Source organism: Cryptomeria japonica, chromosome 8, assembly GCF_030272615.1.
Source record: "Cryptomeria japonica chromosome 8, Sugi_1.0, whole genome shotgun sequence".
NCBI lineage: Eukaryota > Viridiplantae > Streptophyta > Pinopsida > Cupressales > Cupressaceae > Cryptomeria > Cryptomeria japonica.
In genome coordinates, this window is record NC_081412.1 from 530,611,600 (window position 1) to 530,632,083 (window position 20,484).

A 20,484-nucleotide genomic window follows, 5' to 3' on the forward strand; every position below is an offset into this window, starting at 1 on the left:
GGCAAATTGTGTGTCCCATGATGCCTCATTTTGAACAGAGCCATGATAATCCAGTTATGGGTCGTTAACCAAATAAAAAGTTTGATTTGAGCCACTGGGAGATTGACCAAATATGACTCCACTTGCCTTTCTGCCCTGTGGATATTCGATTTTACACCTGATAGGCTATGGCAACTCTGCAATTTTCCACCTGCAAAGGAGGACACACTCAGAGATCAGCTTGTGAAATTAGAAAGAGATTTATTGTTGAGGTCTGCTTTGAATTGTTGAGCCTTGCTCATAGTTCCTTCAATATAAAACCCAGATGAGTAAAATACTAAAACCTCAAATTTTGAGGCCATTTTTTTTTCCTGCAATAATCAGTCAACATAACCATTATCTGCATTGCATGTAATAAGTTGGTTCAATTATAGTAATCTCCATTGATAGGGATTCTTTGAAGGTTTTAAGTTTATAAGGTTGTGCAAACAAAATCAGTGCAACTTTCATGGTCAATTGTTGCTACAGGCATTTCTTTAAAAAGGATTTGTTAAGATGAAAATACAGCCTCCTCCAAATAGGAGCAAATACCTATAAACATTTTTCCCACTGGCCATGGTCTCATGTTAAAGTGGAGGCATTGCCATAATGATAGTCTGGTTTCAAACCTCATCACATGCAGGTCAAAAACAAAAAAAGCTGGCTGCAAGTTCCAGACATTATTTTTCATAATAGATATATATTGGATGCAAATTCTAAGAAAATATTTATTAGGTTTGATAATGCTTTCCAATTGCATTAAGTAGCAGCAGAAGAAATTCTTACCCTATTTACCAATCAGAAAAAAGAAAAAAATCCATTGCTAAAATGTAAGCAAATAGAAGCTGTATGCTAATAGACTTATTCACAGTAATCAGCTCAGCATACCTACTGTATAATATGATAATTATGCTTAGATAATCTAGCACCTATAATAATAGATATTGAAGAGCCTATCAAAGAAGATGCCAATAACAAAAGACAGAAAACAGAACTTCGTGACAACAGAAAGAGTTACCTGAAAATTCCAAAAATGAGACCCAATAAAATTTGAGAAGCCGCCAACTTGAATGGTAACAATTTCTTTCATTTTTGCAACCTTATAGACCCTTGAGGTAGCAGAAAGGGGTGAAAGGCATCTATATGAGCGCAAAGGTAAATGTGTACAGCATCAAGTAAAAGGGAAACTGGGATTTACACCAGCCCTAGTCTGTACATTATTGTAGCTAACACTACAGGGATATATGACCCTGCACAGCAAAGCAAATTAACATAGATAATCAGTGCTTTAAGTCCTGGACTTAGTTTCTGTTCAAGAAATTGCAATAACAATTTTAACATTGAATCTAAATTAAGGGTTCTGGTTGGTAGAGCCAGCATAAACAACTATTAGTTGAGATTGCATAAAATTATAACCAGACAAAGACAGACATCAGAAACAGATAATGTAATTAGAACTAACCTAAAGATGTAATGTCCCCATTTTTATGCTTCCCAGTTCTGCTATTGTTGGCCAGCTTTTAAGGTTTCCCAAAGGTTTCCAGTTTCGTAGGGAGTGTTCCTATATTCTTGGTGAGCTCAATTCTCAGTTTCAGTGGGTTTCATCGACAGCTGCTATTTATAGTAAGTACTTGCATAGCACCAATCTTTTTGGGTTTTTTTGGGTTTGTTCTCTTTGGTACCCACAGAAGCTTTATAGTAAGTGCTTGCGTGGCACCAATCTTTCTGTGTTTTTTATGGGTTTGTTGTCTTTAGTCCCCGAAGAACACTACTATTTATAGTAAGTGGTTGCATGGCACCAATCTTTCTAAGTTTTCTAGGTTTGTTCTCTTTGGTCCCCAAAAAACATTGCCATTTATAGTAAGTGCTTGCATGGCACCAATCTTTTTGAGTTTTGTTGTCTTTGTTCTCTTCGGTTCCTAGAGAACACTACTATTTATAGTAAGTGCTTGCATGGCACCAATCTTTCTGGTTTGTTCTCTTTGGTCCCCAAAAGAACACTGCTATTTATAGTAAGCAATTGCATGGCACTGACCTTTTTGGGTCTTTCTAAGTTTGTTCTCTTTCATCCTCAATGAACACTACTAATAATAGTATGAGCTTGTGTCGATTTCAAGTTATTTTCTAACAGCTTCAGTGGGCTCAAGAAATGTTACTATTTTGGGACAATTGGTGATTATATTGATTATGATTTATTAGCAACTTGATTATTTAAAATAACATTAAAGCATTAAAGCTAAATTGTAACCTAAGATTACTTAAATTTAATAAAGTGACTTTATATTAGCGCCTAGGGATTTTAAGGTTTTAAATTATTTAATAAAGTGCTTTTTAGAAATGGGCGCCACTATAGGGAGACATAAGGAGTTGATAAAGTTAAATTTAAAATATTGCACAACTCAAATTAGGGTGTTGAGCTTGGAGTTTATAAAAAGTCTTTTTGGAACTCATTCTTGATATATTGAAGTTATTATTTCTTATATTTCTCTCTGGATGAGAAGACAAAACCCTGTGTGGTTCATCTCAAACCTTTGAGGACAAAAACCCTCTTTTGGAAATTAGTTTCGGTGGTGGAGGATCTACCCTAGCTGGTATTTGTTTGAGACATGATTCAAGAATTTCACAGTGCATTCAGTTTAAGATATTTGTGTGTTTTCCGTCAGTGACAAGTTTGCAAAAGATATTCCTTTACCATTTGAAGGATTCAAAGGCAACATTGCTACATCTATCCTTGGCATGAGATTATTCTTATTTCTTGGTGTGGAATTTCTATAAGTTTTGGTGTGGAGTTTGATACCAATTGTAATGTCCCCTGCAAGGAGGTTGCTTGTTTCTCAATGAATTAACACACACTAATATACATTATTATGTTCAATTTATATTTCTAAACTAATACATGACTTAGCATTCGTAATACATTCAACATTCATTAGATTAGTCCTATCTTAACTTCTTCCCTAATCCTAATAAGGTATGAGGATTTACTGTCATAGGAGGCCGACACCAATCTACAAGGAGGCTCCCTCAAGGTCCAAGACTACATCCCTACTCATCTTGGGTTCACCATCACTTGTGAGGGTTTACTCGCCATTACCTACACACACCAACCTATCCACTCATAGGACTTGGTAGATGAATTAAGACTAGGCCATTCTACTTCATATTTACATGAATGTAATCAAATATACATCTGATATTCCTATTATGGCAAAATGTAAGTCTTATTACAATACTCCTTTCTACTTGTCATTCCCTATGCACACCAACCTATATACTCATAGGACTTAGTAGATGAATTAAGACTAGGACATTCTGCTTCATATTTACACGAATGTAATCAAATATACATCTGATATTCCTATTATGGCAAAATGTAAGTCTTATTACAATACTCCTTTCTACTTGTCATTCCCTATGCACACCAACCTATATACTCATAGGACTTAGTAGATGAATTAAGACTAGGACATTCTACTTCATATTTACACGAATGTAATCAAATATACATCTGATATTCCTATTATGGCAAAATGTAAGTCTTATTACAATACTCACTCGCCATTCCCTACACACACCAACATATCCACTCATAGGACTTAGTATATGAATTAAGACTAGGCTATTCTAATTCATATTTACACAAATGTAATCAAATATACTTTAGGAATGCTTAATTATCAGATATATATATATTCATTGGTTATTATTCCAAACCGAATGCAGGCATAAATAACAAACATTAATACATGAATGCAGCATACTAATCTGCAGTAACAGTAGTTGATTACCAACGATGCAATTCAATCTTCTTAGATAATATTGATCTTCCGATAAGGATGTGATGCCGCGATTTCCTCTTGCGGATTATTTTGTATTCTTCCTGATCTCATTCAATGATCCCTTGGAGTGATATGAGAATCTCTTCAATGTGCGATGAAGAGATGTGGATATGAGGAGTTGCATCTCTTCATTCTTTCAGCAAATCAAACCCTTGGCTTGGGATAGACACGTCCCTTCCTTGAAACTCATCATAGTTGATTGTTAGGGTCCTAATTGCACTTTTACATGGATGTTGCTTACTTGTGCTAATTGCACCATTTACGTGAATATTAGTTATTAATAAGACATACGTTAATCGCTGCCAAAACAATTTGCCACCTAATCGCTGCTTCCTTGTATGTATCTAATATTATCGTTGACTTGGATTTGATAGCAATACTGAGATACCATTGTCTCATAAACTGGTATAGATATCTTAAATACATCAATTGGAACTATTTTATTTACCATAAAATTATTTTATTTTATTTTAAATTAAATTTACTACACACAAAAATATTTAAATTATATTGTATCTACATTATTTATTTTCTCTGATACAAATTTTTCATTCGATAATTGATATCTAATGTTTTATATTTAAATTTGAAACTTCTCATCATGGTTCAAAAAAATCATTAAAAATAAAAATTTATAAAATATATTTTTTTTAAAGAATATTGTAATTATGAAATGGTGGATTATTTTCAAATATCTTTGCTTTTATTTTATATTTATTTATCTATCTAAAACTTATAATTTTGACGAGGGTATATTTTCTTTTATATGGTGTTTATTTTGAAAATATTTGTTATAATTAATATTAATATTTTGACATGTGAATGGTTGTCAAATTTAACTTAAAAGGTAATAGTTAACATTAACGCTCTCACACCATTTCACTCCACCCCTTGCTGCCATTGTAGAATGCCCCTCGGCATTAACAATTCCAATTGCTATCATTGTTTTGCCGCTTGCGTGCCTGTTTATAACTCACTCTTTGTATTGGCTTTGAATGTTGTTACTTGTTATCATTTATAAAGATAATACAAGGAACCTTCTCAAGACTATTGCCACATATCAGAAATACTGAATATATACCTAATTATTGTTTTTGCTATTGATTGACATGAATGTGTCCTAGGTCTGCCCTGCTTGGACCACACCATGTTTGGTCTCAGAACTGGGGACATGACATTCCTCCCCTCCCAAATTTGCTTGTCTTCAAGCAACTTAAATTTAACCAAGTCCCTTTTTTTGGGAGGATCCCTAAACTAACCCTCAGATCCCAAGGGCATATATCATTGTCTTTAATTCAGACTGAGTGATCTCCACCAGTGATCTTTATTTCCTCATCACTTGTAAATGTAAACATTTGCACAATATCCTAGATATCTCTTACGTTAAGATAACAACTTATGTATGAGGATTAGAAGCATGACACGCGTCTATGACCTCAAATGCAATGTTCGTATCCTCTTTGGTTCCTTCTTGTTATTTACATATTTTAAATTAACTTAAAAATATAGAGCCAAACACGGAGTATACACTTGAAAACATGGAGTATGAATGTATGAAGATACGGAGCATACATTAAGTATACACATGAATATACGCATTATCAGACCCGTCTTATTGGCTGGAATACATTCATTGATTTATTCTTACCCTGCAATGTCTAGTGAAGAGGTTGTTCCTTTACTTGATAGAGGAAGCTTCAAGTTGATATATTACAATTTTTATTGTGGAGATTCTGCTTCGAGATCTTAAGGATAGGAGGGCATCATGATTACTAGGTTTGTTCTTCCATAAAGCTCCATCTATTCGTTGTCCCTTTTTATTTTGATTGTATGTTCGTAAGATCTCCTTCGTCAGACATTTGTTTCTCGCTAAGATTCTCCCCAATTTCTTCTTTGGTGGTTGCTTCTATCTTTTGGGACCGACTCCTCTTTTCACATGTATGCCCGGGTGCCCACTCCTCCTTACATTTGTAGCATGGTTTTTTCTTTCCAAAATCTATTTCTTGGTGTGAGAATATATTTAAGCTTTGGCACGGTTTTTTTTTGCAAAATTGCCCCAGCTATGATGTGCATGAGCAGATCTGTGGACTGACGTTGGTCTGGGAATCATCAAGTATTTCAAGCAGATTTGTTTGACACGGATTTCAGGGTTTAAGTTCAGATTTTCATTGTGGGTTGCTGAGTATTGCTTTGTGATTTTCCTGAATGTTAAGATCAGCCATTGAAGGATTATTCCATTGCAGACCTGTACATGTGGGTGAGGTATATAGAGGTTAAGTTGGGCGAATATCTTGGTAAAAATTTGCTACTATATGTACTTTCAAAACTGTGCAAGTGTAAAGGTCGGAAATATATTATGTCTACCTCTTTGAGAATTGATCTTATCTCAGAACTGTATTATTCATTGATAAATTCATAGATCAAATATTTAAGGACTTAATCTCTACTCATTGCCTCTTCAAATTGGTATTTTAGTGAGCAGTATTTTCTGCATTCAAATGTATATTTTAACTGCTGATCATTGAACTTAAATAAGAAAAATCTTGCAACACATAAAAGTTAAAACCATCTTTACACATTGAGCAAACAGATTGTTAAAATGACATTGTTAAGAATGCAATCAGTAAACTGTAAGAGTACCAACTATTTGACAAAATACCATCATAGTTGAGTGGGTTGAAGAAGTGCAAAAACTTGGTTGCAATTTGGGGTAGCTGATTACAATGGTATCAAAACTTGCAAACCTGCCAGCCTGTGTGTTGTGATTCAGAGTTGGAAAGATGTCTACAGCAGAGAAGTTGTCATATCCCTGAACATATATCAGATCACAGCCTTTGTAAAGGAGATCACGGCTTTTATAGCAGTCAAACCCAAGCAATTAAGATAAATAGGGCCAACTAGAATATTTAATAATAGTGTATATTTCAAAGGCTGAACTGAAATGATAATACAAAAAAAAATGAAAATAAAAAATGATTTAAGATGGGGGGCCGACCTGGATTAAGGAAATTAAATTAAAATAAATTTATTATTTATAAGAGGCCGAACCCTTTGAAGAGTTGCTTCCCTTTGAATAATCACCCCACTTGAAGAGGAATGAAGTGATATAAAAGAAAGCTAAGATGGGAGTGGGGGGCAGCAGGAAATAAAATATATCAATCTGTCCTAAAAGCAGAATTCTGAGTATAAACGCAGATGCATAAATACATTATAAGTGTTATTTTTACTGGTATGCTCAGTTATCCACAAGCAATAACTCATATTGCCCTCCCAACCATAGATGATATATTTGTCTCCCCGAGCACGCTGTTTTATATTGATTTGCATATTTTGGTTATTATATTCTGTCCTCTGAATGAGATCACACATCTCATTATGTATATGTGAGAGGTGTCTTTACACCAAGGGTCGCCACTCTTCCAAGTGGCACCAATTAATATATTATTAATATAATATAATAATTATTGTATTATCATATAATATAATAATAATACATTATAATTATAATTATAATTATAATATAATTATATTATCACATAATAATATAATTATATTATCACATAATAATATAACTATATTAGCTCACAATAATAATATAAATATAATCACAACCTTTGTGATATCAATGTCGGCTTGTGGATTCCGACCACAGCTACAATAAAATCAACACTCCCTCTTAGCTGGGGAGGAATCCTTCTTAACAAGTTAATAAGTTACATCACTTCTTGTGATGATTGTCCACAATGGCTACATCCATATGTGGAAAGGAAAGATATCACCTCACTGTGATAACAAGCATTATGGCTTATCCACGGATATCACCTCACGTGATATCCACCATAGCTATCTCCTCATGTAATATCCACCATTATGGCTTATCCATAGATATCACCTCACATGATATCCACCATTATGGCATATCCATAGATATCACTTCACGTGATATCCACCATAATGATATATACAACCATTATTGTAAGATCATCACCTTACAATAATGGTGAGATGTACAAGTGTTCATCATTGTGAGATCGTCACCTCACAATGATATTCGCCATTGATATTCGCCATGGCTCATCCGGAGGGTAAACACACAAGTACGGGAAAATCACCACGGACTCTCTCACGTGGTGTTGTCATGGCATCGCACACATGACATCCACCATGAACCATATCAGAGGGTGGAGATAAGGGCTTTCACCTCAAGTATCTCTCAAAGAGAAATGCATTACTATAAAATATGAATATATATATCTATGATGTTAAGCCTCAATCTCGGCTAGGGCTTCATTCTCCACCACTCCAAGCTTTGTCTCGAAAATGCACAAACTGTAATGTCCCCTTTTTAGCGCAACATGATATGGGGTGTCGTTAACCTATTCTGACATGGTCCCGAAGGCTAACAAGGACATTGGTGGGATCCTGAGGTGTTTTGGCTTAGGTGTTTTCAGTTTCAGGCCAATCGGTGCTGCTCTGACAGGGTTTCTAGACACTTACTATTTATAGTAAGTTAGTCCCCAAGTAGTGACTTGAAATTTTTAGTGTTTCCCTGGTTGGCATAATTATCAGTAAAAAAATGTTTGAAGGCGACAATGATTTAAAGAGATTATCAACAAGGTTTTAATATTTAACGATAAAGTGTAAAGTTAAATTAAATATTTAACTTTATCGTTATATTATAAGGTTGGGAATATAAAGTAATGTTTGAAATATTAAAAGTTCCCTTTAATGTGTACATTGTGGGAAATAATATTTTATTCTAAAATGTATTATCCCACATTTAGGAAATGAAGTGTTTTGCATCCAGGAAGAAGATATAAATGGAGGTTGAGAGCTCTCTTTTGGGGTATGCTGGGATGAGATTAATGTTATGCTGTTGGATTTCGTAGAGATCTGATTATTGGGCTTGGAGGACGGAATCCCTCTTTGCTAGCATTCTCTTCGCTGTTGAAAGACACAGTCAGGAGGATTAATGGTGTTTTCATTCAGGAAACACATTGGGCTTCATCTGGTGCTCCCGCATGAAGTTTTTACAGGGGTTTGAAAGTGCAGATTTGAAGATAATGATTTTGCTACAGTACCGCGTGAATAGTGTTTTTGCTACAGTGCCGCGTGAATAGTGTTTTTGCTACAGTGCCGCGTGAATAGTGTTTTTGCTACAGTGCCGCGTGAATAGTGTTTTGCTACAGTGCCGCGTGAATAGTGCAGCTACAGTGTGTGAACAATGTTTCAACAGGTTCTATACTTGTGGAGTTCAGGTTTGAATTTGTTTATTATCATATAGTCTGTAATGCTCTTCAAGATCTGATTTGTATGCTTGAAGTTGGAATTAAATAAATACCATCAGCATTAATCTTCTTGTTTTTGGTATTTGATATGTCTGGTTGTTTTTATATTGAATAAACTTTGAAAGCTTTACAATAATATATCAACTTATCCAATTTATCCTATTGCAAATCAAGAACCAAAAAATCCAATAGTCAGCTTGCAAGCCAACTGTTTGACAAAATTACACTAAGTAAACAGGACATAAATTTAGTGCCGAACAGGGGGTGTCCATTACAGTGGTATCAGAGCTATAAGTCCTGCCATCCTGTGGAGATCTTACAGAGACTTTGGAACAGCCGGATAGAGGGAAAAGTGTTTGACGAAATATCAAAACACTAAAATCAGAAATTAATGAATTAAAAAACATGCTAAGCATGTATGTTTAAGCATGCGACAGGGGCCTTATAACTTCCGCCATACCAAAGCAAGACAAAACAGAAATTTGAACTCACAGAGCGAGCAGTCTAGTTCATCCGTGCAGGTGGACATAGAATCCAGTCATACAAACATAGAGAAAATATTCTTTGATCAGGACAGCAGTATGGGTGACCGAGATGATAGGAATACCGTTCCAGATCAGGGGGAGGTAATGTTCAGACAGTTACTGGGTACGTTAGAGCAAGGGCAGCGTATGCAGCAGGAGCAGAATAGGCGAATGGACATGATGTTGCAGCTTATGGCTACACAGATGGGCGTCAATATTAATCCAGGTGATGCCAACAATGGAAACAATAACAATGGGGGAAACGATAACAATAGGGGCAATGATAATAATGGAGGCCGAGGCAACAACAATGGCCCTGAGAATAACATTAATGGTAATAATGGACATGGCAACAATGGGAATGAGGCGGATAACTTTAGACACGTTGCACGCCCAGCTCGAACAGTGAGCTCGAGACCTCTTCTACCCACCTTCCCACCTAGGGATCCGGTTCAACCAGTGAACGAACCGCAGATTACTGAGTTACAGGGTCAATTCAGGAGGGACTGGGAGGCCAGTGGACCCGAGTTTCAGGCAGATATTTCCCTCAGAGATTATATGGACTTGAGGATGAGACATATGCCTAGAGCAGGAGGGAGGAATCAGAATTTTGAGCTGAGAAAGAAAGTTGGAAAACTTTCCTTGCCTTACTATGATGCTTCAGGGAAGATGACTGCACGAGCTTGGGTGCAGAAGGTAGATACATACTTGCAACTTAATCCTATTCCTGAGGAGGAGGCTATCAAGTATGCGGCTATGCATTTGGACGGCATTGCGCATGAATGGTGGCATCATGGCATGGTGACTCTGGGGCATAATCAGATTACATCCTATGAGGAATTCACAGAAAGATTGATTGAGAGATTTGACACTAGGGATCCCGAGTTACATTTCAAGGAGCTAGCACAGTTAAAACAGTCAGGTTCAGTGGATGCTTACATCGCCGAGTTTCAGCGTTTGTCTGTACTTGTTACTGATATCTCTCCTAGGAGATTGGTGGTGTTATTTTGTGATGGGCTTGCTGATCCATTACGTGGTTGGGTGAAGGGACATGATCCACTCACCTTAGCAGAAGCAACTAAAAAGGCACGAGATTTAGCCCCTTCGGTATACAAAGGAAAATACAATTCAACAGATTCTTCCTACCGCAAGGACAAAGACAAAAAACCATTTCAGAAAGAGTATAACAAACCCAAAGAAGGATCAAAAGGACTAGACAGTGAAACCTTGAATGAACTTCGAAAGAAGAAACTGTGCTTCCAGTGTAGAGAGCCTTGGGACTTATCTCATAAATGCCCTCTCAAGGCTAAGGCAAATCAAATGGAGTATTTTTCAGCAAAGGAGTCAGAGTCAGAGGGGGAGGATCAGCACTCCGATTCAGATGAGGGTAACACGATAGAGGAGAGCAGCATTCCTAAGGATGATAGATCGTTGGCACGCTTGACAGGGGCCCAAAAGGCAATCACATTTAAGGTCAGGGGTACTATCCAGGGGTAAAAAGTGATATCTCTCATTGACACTGGGGCTACACATAACTTTATAGATACACAGTTGGTAGCCAGGAGAGGTTTACAGACAAAGGAGCATGATGGTTTTAGGGTCATGGTGGCTAATGGCCAAAAGCTATTATGTACTCAGAAGGTTTCAAATCTTCACATTAGATTTGGAGATGGCTATGAGTTGGAGGATGATTTCTACGTTGTGGACATGGGAGATTACGACGTCATCCTCGGTATGACATGGATGGCATCGCTGGTTGAGTTAACTTTCAACCTAGCGAAGTTGGAAATGAGGTTTCAGCATGAGGGTAGGACTGTTGTTCTCAGGGGACTTTCAGATGGGAGTTGCAGGGTAGTCTCTTTGAAGAGAATGGAGAGACTTTTTCGACATAATGACATAGAGTGGGCAACAGAGTGCTTAGTTATGCCAACTTCACCGGAGCCTCGGGTGAAGAGTCATCCACCAGATATACAGGAGATTCTTGACAGGCATGCTAAGGTATTCAGTGATATTCCTCACGGGGTTCCTCCTGACAGGGGTGCAGAGCATGTTATTGAGCTCGAGGAGGGAGCCAAACCAGTGATGATCACTCCCTATCATCATCCTAAGAAACATAAAGATGAGATAGAGAAGGCAATTAAGGAATTGTTGGAAATGGGGCACATCAAGCCTAGCAAAAGCCCCTTTGCTTCAGCTGTAGTTTTGGTAAAGAAGAAGGATGGGACAATGCGCATGTGCATCGATTACAGGGCACTGAATAAGAAAACAATTAAAAACAGGTATCCCATTCCTAGGATTGATGAGCTGATTGATGAGTTGCATGGGGCATGCTTCTTCACCAAAATTGATTTGCGATCCGGATACCATCAGATCAGGATGAGAGCAAAGGACATTGAGAAAACAGCCTTCCGATGTCACTATGGCCACTTTGAGTTTATGGTTATGCCATTTGGACTAACCAATGCACCCGCTACATTTCAGAGTTGTATGAACCAGGTATTCAGGGAGCAGTTGAGGAGATTTGTCTTGATCTTCTTTGATGACATCTTGGTCTTCAGTAAGACCTGGGAGGAACATTCACAGCATTTGGAGGAGGTATTATCTATCCTAGAGAGAGAGTCTTTATATGCCAAGGAGTCTAAGTGTGAGTTTGGTATGACAGAATTACTATACCTTGGGCATATTATTAGTGCAGATGGAGTTCGAGTAGACCCTGAAAAGATTAGAGCTATAGTAGATTGGTCTACTCCCACGAACCTCACACAACTTAAGGGGTTCTTTGGTTTATGCGGGTTTTACAGGAGGTTTGTTAAGGGGTTTTCACAGACTGCAGCACCTTTGACAGACCTCACTAAAAAGGGAGCCTTCGTATGGACAGAAGCAGCGCAGCGATGTTTTGACCACTTCAAACAAGTGATGTCATCTTGTCCGGTTTTAGCTCTACCAGATTTCACGAAGCCATTTGAACTTCAGTGTGATGCTTCAGGTGATGAGATAGGGGCAGTATTGATGCAGGAGAAACATCCCATTGCATTCGAGAGTAGGAAGCTCCGAGGTGTTGAGAGGAGCTATTCTATCTATGATAGGGAGATGTTGGCCATAATGCATGCATTGGCCAAATTCCGATCATACTTAGTAGGTGGACGGTTTGTGATCAAAATTGATCACAATAGCATAAAATATTTCATGAGCCAGCGTGATCTTAATGACAGGCAGCAAAAATGGATCACTAAATTGCAAGCTTATGATTTTGACATAGAGTTTGTCAAAGGGAAGAAGAATGTGGTGGCCGATGCTTTATCCAGGAGACCACATGTTTGCGCTCTAGTTGAGATTTCAGGGGATTGGAGAGATCGGATTATAGCTGAGTATGCAGGGGATACTTGGGCTTCTAGGATAGTTGCAGGTACCATACATGATGATAGGTATATGGTGTTGGATGGGTTGATCAGATTTCAGGATAGGATTTATTTGATTCCTACATCACTGTTCAAGGGGGAAATTTTAAGGGCATTCCATGATGCGCCTACAGCTGGACATCTTGGGATCTTCAAAACTTACAGGCAGATCCGTGAAGGTTTACTTGGAGGGGACTTAAGGATGATGTGCAGAGATATGTGAAGGAGTGTGCAGTATGTCAGTAGAATAAGGGAGAGCACACTTTTCCTGCAGGGTTGCTTCAGCCTTTGCCCATTCCAGATAGGAAGTGGGAAAGCATATCCATGGACTTCATCACCGGACTACCTAAAGTGCAAGGGCGAGATTGTATATATGTTGTGGTAGACCGCTTGACAAAGTTTGCCTATTTCTTCGCTATACCATCTACTTACACAGCAGCGCAGGTGGCAGACCTCTTTTACAAGGAGATATTCAGATTGCATGGGTTGCCCAGGTTTATAGTGAGTGATCGGGATAGCAGATTTTTGAGTGCTTTTTGGCAAGAGCTCTTTCGGTTGTGTGGTACGAAGCTCACACCCAGCACTAGTTATCATCCACAGACGGATGGTCAGACAGAGATTGTGAATAAGTGGGTTGAGGGTTATCTACGAAATTATGTGACTGCACAACAGAGGGCCTGGGTGAGATGGTTACACATGGGGGAATATTGTTACAACACGACATATCATATGTCTATCAGGATGACACCCTTCATGGCACTTTATGGCTATGAGGCGCCGAGCTTTGTTGACATAGTCTTGGGGGATAGCAGAGTACCCAAAGCCCGAGACTCATTGCAGGATAGTCAGGACATCTTGAGGGCGCTCAAGGAAAATATACAGCAGGCACAGAATCAGCAAAAGTTGTATGCCGATCAACATAGGGTGGAGCGTAGTTTTGAGGTTGGTGACATGGTGTATTTGAGACTATAACCATATAGACAGTCATCACTCAAGAAGAGCGGAGCTGAAAAGTTGAAGCCTAGATTTTATGGTCCCTATAGGGTGATTCGCAAAGTGGGTGAAGTCGCCTATGAGCTTGAGCTTCCAGAGGGCAGTCGGGTGCACAATGTGTTTCATGTGTCTAGGCTTAAGAAAGCCATTGGTCAGAGTGTAGTGCCTTCTGCAGATTTACCCCCTTTGGATGAGGAGGGGAAGCTTGTGTTAGTACCCGAAGCTATTCTGGATGTCAGGGAAAGGACACTCAGGAACAGAATCGTTAAGGAATACTTGGTGAAATGGAGAGACCTGCCAGATGAGGATGCTACATGGGAGAATGAGCAGGTATTGCAACATTCAGGACCGAATTTGCTTGAGGACAAGCAATTTCAAGGGGGGCGGACTGTAATGTCCCCTTTTTAGCGCAACATGATATGGGGTGTCGTTAGCCTATTCTGACATGGTCCCGAAGGCTAACAAGGACATTGGTGGGATCCTGAGGTGTTTTGGCCTAGGTGTTTTCAGTTTCAGGCCAATCGGTGCTGCTCTGACAGGGTTTCTAGACACTTACTATTTATAGTAAGTTAGTCCCCAAGCAGTGACTTGAAATTTTTAGTGTTTCCCTGGTTGGCATAATTATCAGTAAAAAAATGTTTGAAGGCGACAATGATTTAAAGAGATTATCAACAAGGTTTTAATATTTAACGATAAAGTGTAAAGTTAAATTAAATATTTAACTTTATCGTTATATTATAAGGTTGGGAATATAAAGTAATGTTTGAAATATTAAAAGTTCCCTTTAATGTGTACATTGTGGGAAATAATATTTTATTCTAAAATGTATTATCCCACATTTAGGAAATGAAGTGTTTTGCATCCAGGAAGAAGATATAAATGGAGGTTGAGAGCTCTCTTTTGGGGTATGCTGGGATGAGATTAATGTTATGCTGTTGGATTTCGTAGAGATCTGATTATTGGGCTTGGAAGACGGAATCCCTCTTTGCTAGCATTCTCTTCGCTGTTGAAAGACACAGTCAGGAGGATTAATGGTGTTTTCATTCAAGAAACACATTGGGCTTCATCTGGTGCTCCCGCATGAAGTTTTTACAGGGGTTTGAAAGTGCAGATTTGAAGATAGTGATTTTGCTACAGTACCGCGTGAATAGTGTTTTTGCTACAGTACCGAGTGAATAGTGTTTTTGCTACAGTGCCGCGTGAATAGTGTTTTGCTATAGTGCCGCGTGAATAGTGTTTTGCTACAGTGCTGCGTGAATAGTGTTTTGCTACAGTGCCGCGTGAATGGTGTTTTGCTACAATGTGTGAACAGTGTTTCAGCAGGTTCTATACTTGTGGAGTTTAGGTTTGAATTTGTTTATTATCATATAGACTGTAATGCTCTTCAAATCTGATTTGTATGCTTGAAGTTGGAATTAAATAAATACCATCAGCATTAATCTTCTTGTTTTTGGTATTTGATATGTCTGGTTGTTTTTATATTGAATAAACTTTGAAAGCTTTACAATAATATATCAGCTTATCCAATTTATCCTATTGCAAATCAAGAACCAAAAAATCCAATAGTCAGCTTGCAAGCCAACTGTTTGACAAAATTACACTAAGTAAACAGGACATAAATTTAGTGCCGAACAGGGGGTGTCCATTACACAAACTTCACTTTGGCAAGAGGCTTGGTGAGAAGATCAACCATCTGATCATCAGGGCTAACGTACCTCAACTGAATAGCATCCCTTTTGCAACATATCTCTAATATGGTGATATATGATCTCCACATGCTTCGACCAGTCATGAAATACAAGGTTGGAGTCTTCATTACTCTTGGTGAATCCCAAGCTCTCCAAGTACATCTATCCAAGAATATCATTTCTTAGATGTCAGCATAAAGGCCTTTCAGCCTACATGTATGGGACTACATCCCATGAATCATAGTCCTCTGACTGTTGATCATTAGAGAAACCATCTTGACATGGTCCACTCCCTCTGAACCAATATGACCAAGATCCTTGGAAATTAAATAAAGCAAATCCTCTGGCTGCTCCCTCTAAAGCTTCAAATACTAATATCAACCTCCTGTCATTCGCGTCCAAGGTTGTCTCAATTGGTTTGTCAAACTCCCTCTGAATGTTAATTCTTCCTCTTCAAAGAAATTGATCGATGCTAGAATAAGAAACCTTCAGAATCAACTTATCTCGAAGAGAAATACCAATACTAGAAGCATACATAATTCTCTAATCAATGTAATTGCATGAATTAATGACTACATATGAAATTCATGAACATTATGAAATACTTATCTCTTTATACGTATGATACTCCTTAGCAATTCACAACAAACTCACGATGGACTGCTGAGCATACCACACCATTTAATGCCCCCTGTTACAACTCAATTCCCATATGGAGAAACAACCATCTTCTGCAAAGGCCTATTGCCAACTCCTTGTTGCTGCAGCTCATCCTCGTTCACAACCAAAACATAATTATTCACTGCAAGAAGCACTTTCACATTCGCAGACATGCACAGTGGAGGCTCCTTGAGATTAGAATCGGCAAGCCTAATTGCCTTTGGACTCTTCAAATCAATACAACTGATTTGCATCTGTAAGACAAAGCGCACATTCCACCACATTCTGCTCCAACACTCCTTACCCATACTTATCTGAGGTTGCTAAAGCTCCCCGTGGATGTTATATTAATAGAGAGAACCATAATGCAAATCAGAGTTTCCTCATCATTCCATCAACTACATCACGCCTGACTGTGCTACTTCAACAACAGTCAAGCATACATCAGGACAGTCATCTAGAAGCAACTTTTCAAGAAGAACAAATTGTTTCTCTAGTAACTTGATATACCGGGTATAGACGTCGCCCCACCAAAAACTACTCCAATACCTGGAATATTGTTATTGACTTGGGGCAAGCCATTATCTTCTTCAAATTCCTGTATATTATTTTCAGCGGTCTCAACAGATGCGTGAACTGAAGCATCTTGCACCCCTGTTTCGTTGGGTGGTTCTAGCACAGCAATTTCGCCATTCCCATCATCGAATTCATCCTCCTTGGTCTCTAGATTCTTCAACAAATTATCTTGTACAAAAACTTGAGTGCCAAGAGCACCAAGCTTATCAGCTTATGAATAATTCCACTCCATTTCAAACTTTCCTGCGAGAGCCAAGAGGAGTGTAGACTTGCCCAAAGTAGGAGGTCCAAGAAGAAACGTAAGCCTGTCGGGCTTCACCACACCACTGACATCGTGAAGAATAGTCATGGTTGTTTTGTTGCCCTTGTATAAACCAAGTGATCCCAACAATCCCTCCAATATTTCAAGGGTATAGTTAAGAAGCATTGGTAACGCCCTGCCTCTGACATGGACGTTGGCGTCAACATTCAAGTGCTCGTAACGGATTTCGACCTCGGGCAATTGAATGTCGACTCTATCGATTCTTCTACGCTAGCGATGGAGAAAACATTGGTTGTCCTCCTCTACAACTTTGACAAGCCTATCAAGCACTTTTTGTTGACTGTCGAGTTGAATATCTGTAACATCTACTTCACCATGAATGTCCCTGAAATTGGATGGCTATAGCGAGGTGCAGTCATGGGCAGGCAACCTGTGTCTGGGAAGACGGCGGCTATTCGACAGATCTGAGACTTTTTTTTCTTCTGCTTCAAGAAACCGTCTAGATGATGAAGACTCCCTCAAATGGGCAGCCATCGAGAAGCTGCCCACCAAAAGCTAGAACATAGGCTCTCGAGACAAAGAGCCAGCGCATAGCAATCGAGTTTCCTGAACGTTCAGGGACTGGACTCACTAGCATCGACATCAACATGCCCTGCGACACCTAGTGTCTCACTCCTCGTGCCATTTAAATCAAAATCGTCGTCTTCTATTTTGACAGGCTGGGATTCCCTTGACACCTGCTGCTTCTACTGTGACATCGAGGGCGAGGATTTCCCGTACAAAACTACCTTGTTGTCCTCATCATCAAATTGCTCATAAATCGATTTAGAAGTGAGGGTTGCAGATGGATTGTTAGCATTCACAATGGAATTTTCGACCAACACGTCAACATAAAGATCTCCGAACTCGTCTTCTTCCATGGGGTTTTCTACTGAAAGTCAGAATCTAAACCCTGCTTTAATACCATGTTATTTTTACTGGTATGCTCGATTATCCACAAGCAATAACTCATATTGCCCTCCCAACCATACACGATATATTCGTCTCCCCCGAGCACGCTGTTTTATATTGATCTGCATATTTTTGTTATTATATTATGTCCTCTAAATGAGATCACACATCTCATTATGTATATGTGAGAGGTGTCTTTACACCAAGGGTCGCCACTCTTCCAAGTGGCACCAATTAATATATTATTAATATAATATAATAATTATTGTATTATCATATAAAATTAATAATTATACATTATAATTATATTATCACATAATAATATAATTATAATATCACATGAAAATATAATTATATTATCTCACAATAATAATATAAATATAATCACAACCTTTGTGATATCAAATGTCGGCTTGTGGATTCTAACCACAGCTACAATAAAATCAACAATAAGCAGATCCAAAAAAGGGAAGTATATGCAGAATTGTTAAGGGGAAATTATGGCATATTATTTCCCATTTTTAGAGCAGATCTAGAGCAGACTTTAGGGAAGGTCTAAGATGCATTTATGATCAGATTTTAAGGCAAATTCTTGCAGATCTATAAGCAGAAAATATTAAAGATTACAAGCAGATTTAAGGAAGCAAATAACCAAGACAAAACAACAAAGAAGATCAGAGTTCTCATAAAATAAAATAACAGATGCATGAATCTTTATATGCTAATATAATATATACATCTATGTACTTAATACCAGAAATATTAGACAACAGTAATAACATGGTTTCAAAATTGCAACAACCAATAATGGTAGGGTAAGGAAGGGAATGCAAGGAGGGTGAATGGCTATGGATCCCCCACTAGGCACACCACCCAATCTGGATAGCAGAAAGGCCAAATGGGGCCAAGAGGGACGGAGTTTCCACTCTTGGGCCTAGGGTAGAGGGCCAATTTAGAGCACTCTATTGCAGTTTCCCCTACAAACCCTATATTGATCCATTGTTGGGGTGAACTCAAAGGACCCTTAATCATAAGAAGGTGAGAAGGATGGCATGATGAAGAGGAACAGCTATGCAAGCCTCACTAGGTACACCACCTCATGTAGATGGCAAAAGGCCACATGAGGCCAAGGGGGACAGAGTTTCTGAAATATCCTTGTCTTTAAAATTTAATAATTCTGTCAAGTAGACTAGCATTAACAAATTCCAAAGTATTTCTTGCAGACATCTATGCTGAGATACCAGATATAGTGACAACAGATGCAAGGAAATATCTTAATTACTATATCATTCAATTCTGAACAGCAATTGTTGTCATGGCTACTGTGCTTTGACAATGATTGCAATACTGGAATTCAATGCAGACCCCATTATAAGCATGCCATTCATTCATTCAGAAATGTCCATATGACTTCTTTAAAACAACAGACATATAAGTTCAGATTCTGTAACAAATGAAATCAGAATGCAACCTGACCTTAAGCTCCAGTATAAGGATTGCACAAACTTTGCATTAAGCCCCTTCAGGTATAATCAATTAATTAATGCCCAGAGCTGGGAGTCGCTGGCATTAATCCTCCACCTATGGATATAACAGAAGTATGTCGTATTAATCACAACACTTTTAAGAATAGGTTTCTGAGCTTGGAGTGGAAGTTGACCTGTGTCAAAGTCGACACATGTCAAGACACTATATAGTCCCTGTGGATGAATAAAGCCCACACTGCTTAATGTCAGTCTGAAAATGATGCGCTTCCACAATTTGAAACACAGCAAATATTGATTTTATTATTATCCCTCATGAACTTCTAACCGCACCACTGTATAATATTAATGTTAACGTATCGAAAAATTATATGCAGCTCCTTTATTGGGTGGGCTTAGCTTTATAACATGGGCAAATATTAATCAATCCACTATTTACAACCTTTGAATTATATATAAATTCCACAACATATGAAATAGCTTCGGCCAGATAAATAATACAGCAATGCCAATCTTTAGGAAGGCTGAATATAAATTCACCCCACAAAAAAAGTATCCCTTGGCCTTCAATACGTGGGATAAACATTTCAACCAACTTCAAACTCCCACATGTATTATTATTATTATTATTGTAGTCACATAAATCTGTCCACTTAATTAAATGAATATTTACTATTTATTTGATTATTTAACCATCAATAATCAGTTAATTAAATTAATATTTAATTAATTCATCCTCAACCTCTTCTCCTATTAACTAAATAAATTATTCAATTTATTTAAATTAATTCATTAAGCCACAT

At 38.1% G+C, this 20,484-nt stretch overlaps 1 protein-coding gene across 8 annotated transcripts in view; it reads right to left on the reverse strand.

Moving 5' to 3' along the window:
* The window catches only part of LOC131063724 (uncharacterized), a 125,540-nt gene that overhangs the window by 86,911 nt on the left and 18,145 nt on the right, over positions 1–20,484 (reverse strand). For 6 of the 8 annotated variants that reach the window (XM_057997633.2, XM_057997629.2, XM_057997628.2 and 3 more), the window contains one exon: positions 1,037–1,268. In XM_057997633.2, the coding sequence (XP_057853616.2) occupies positions 1,037–1,108 (72 nt within the window). In that variant the 5' untranslated portion in view covers positions 1,109–1,268. Of the gene's footprint in view, positions 1–126; positions 191–1,036; positions 1,269–19,673; positions 19,849–20,484 lie in introns of those variants that run through there. The other 2 variants (XM_059210088.1, XM_057997632.2) reach the window with 2 other exon arrangements.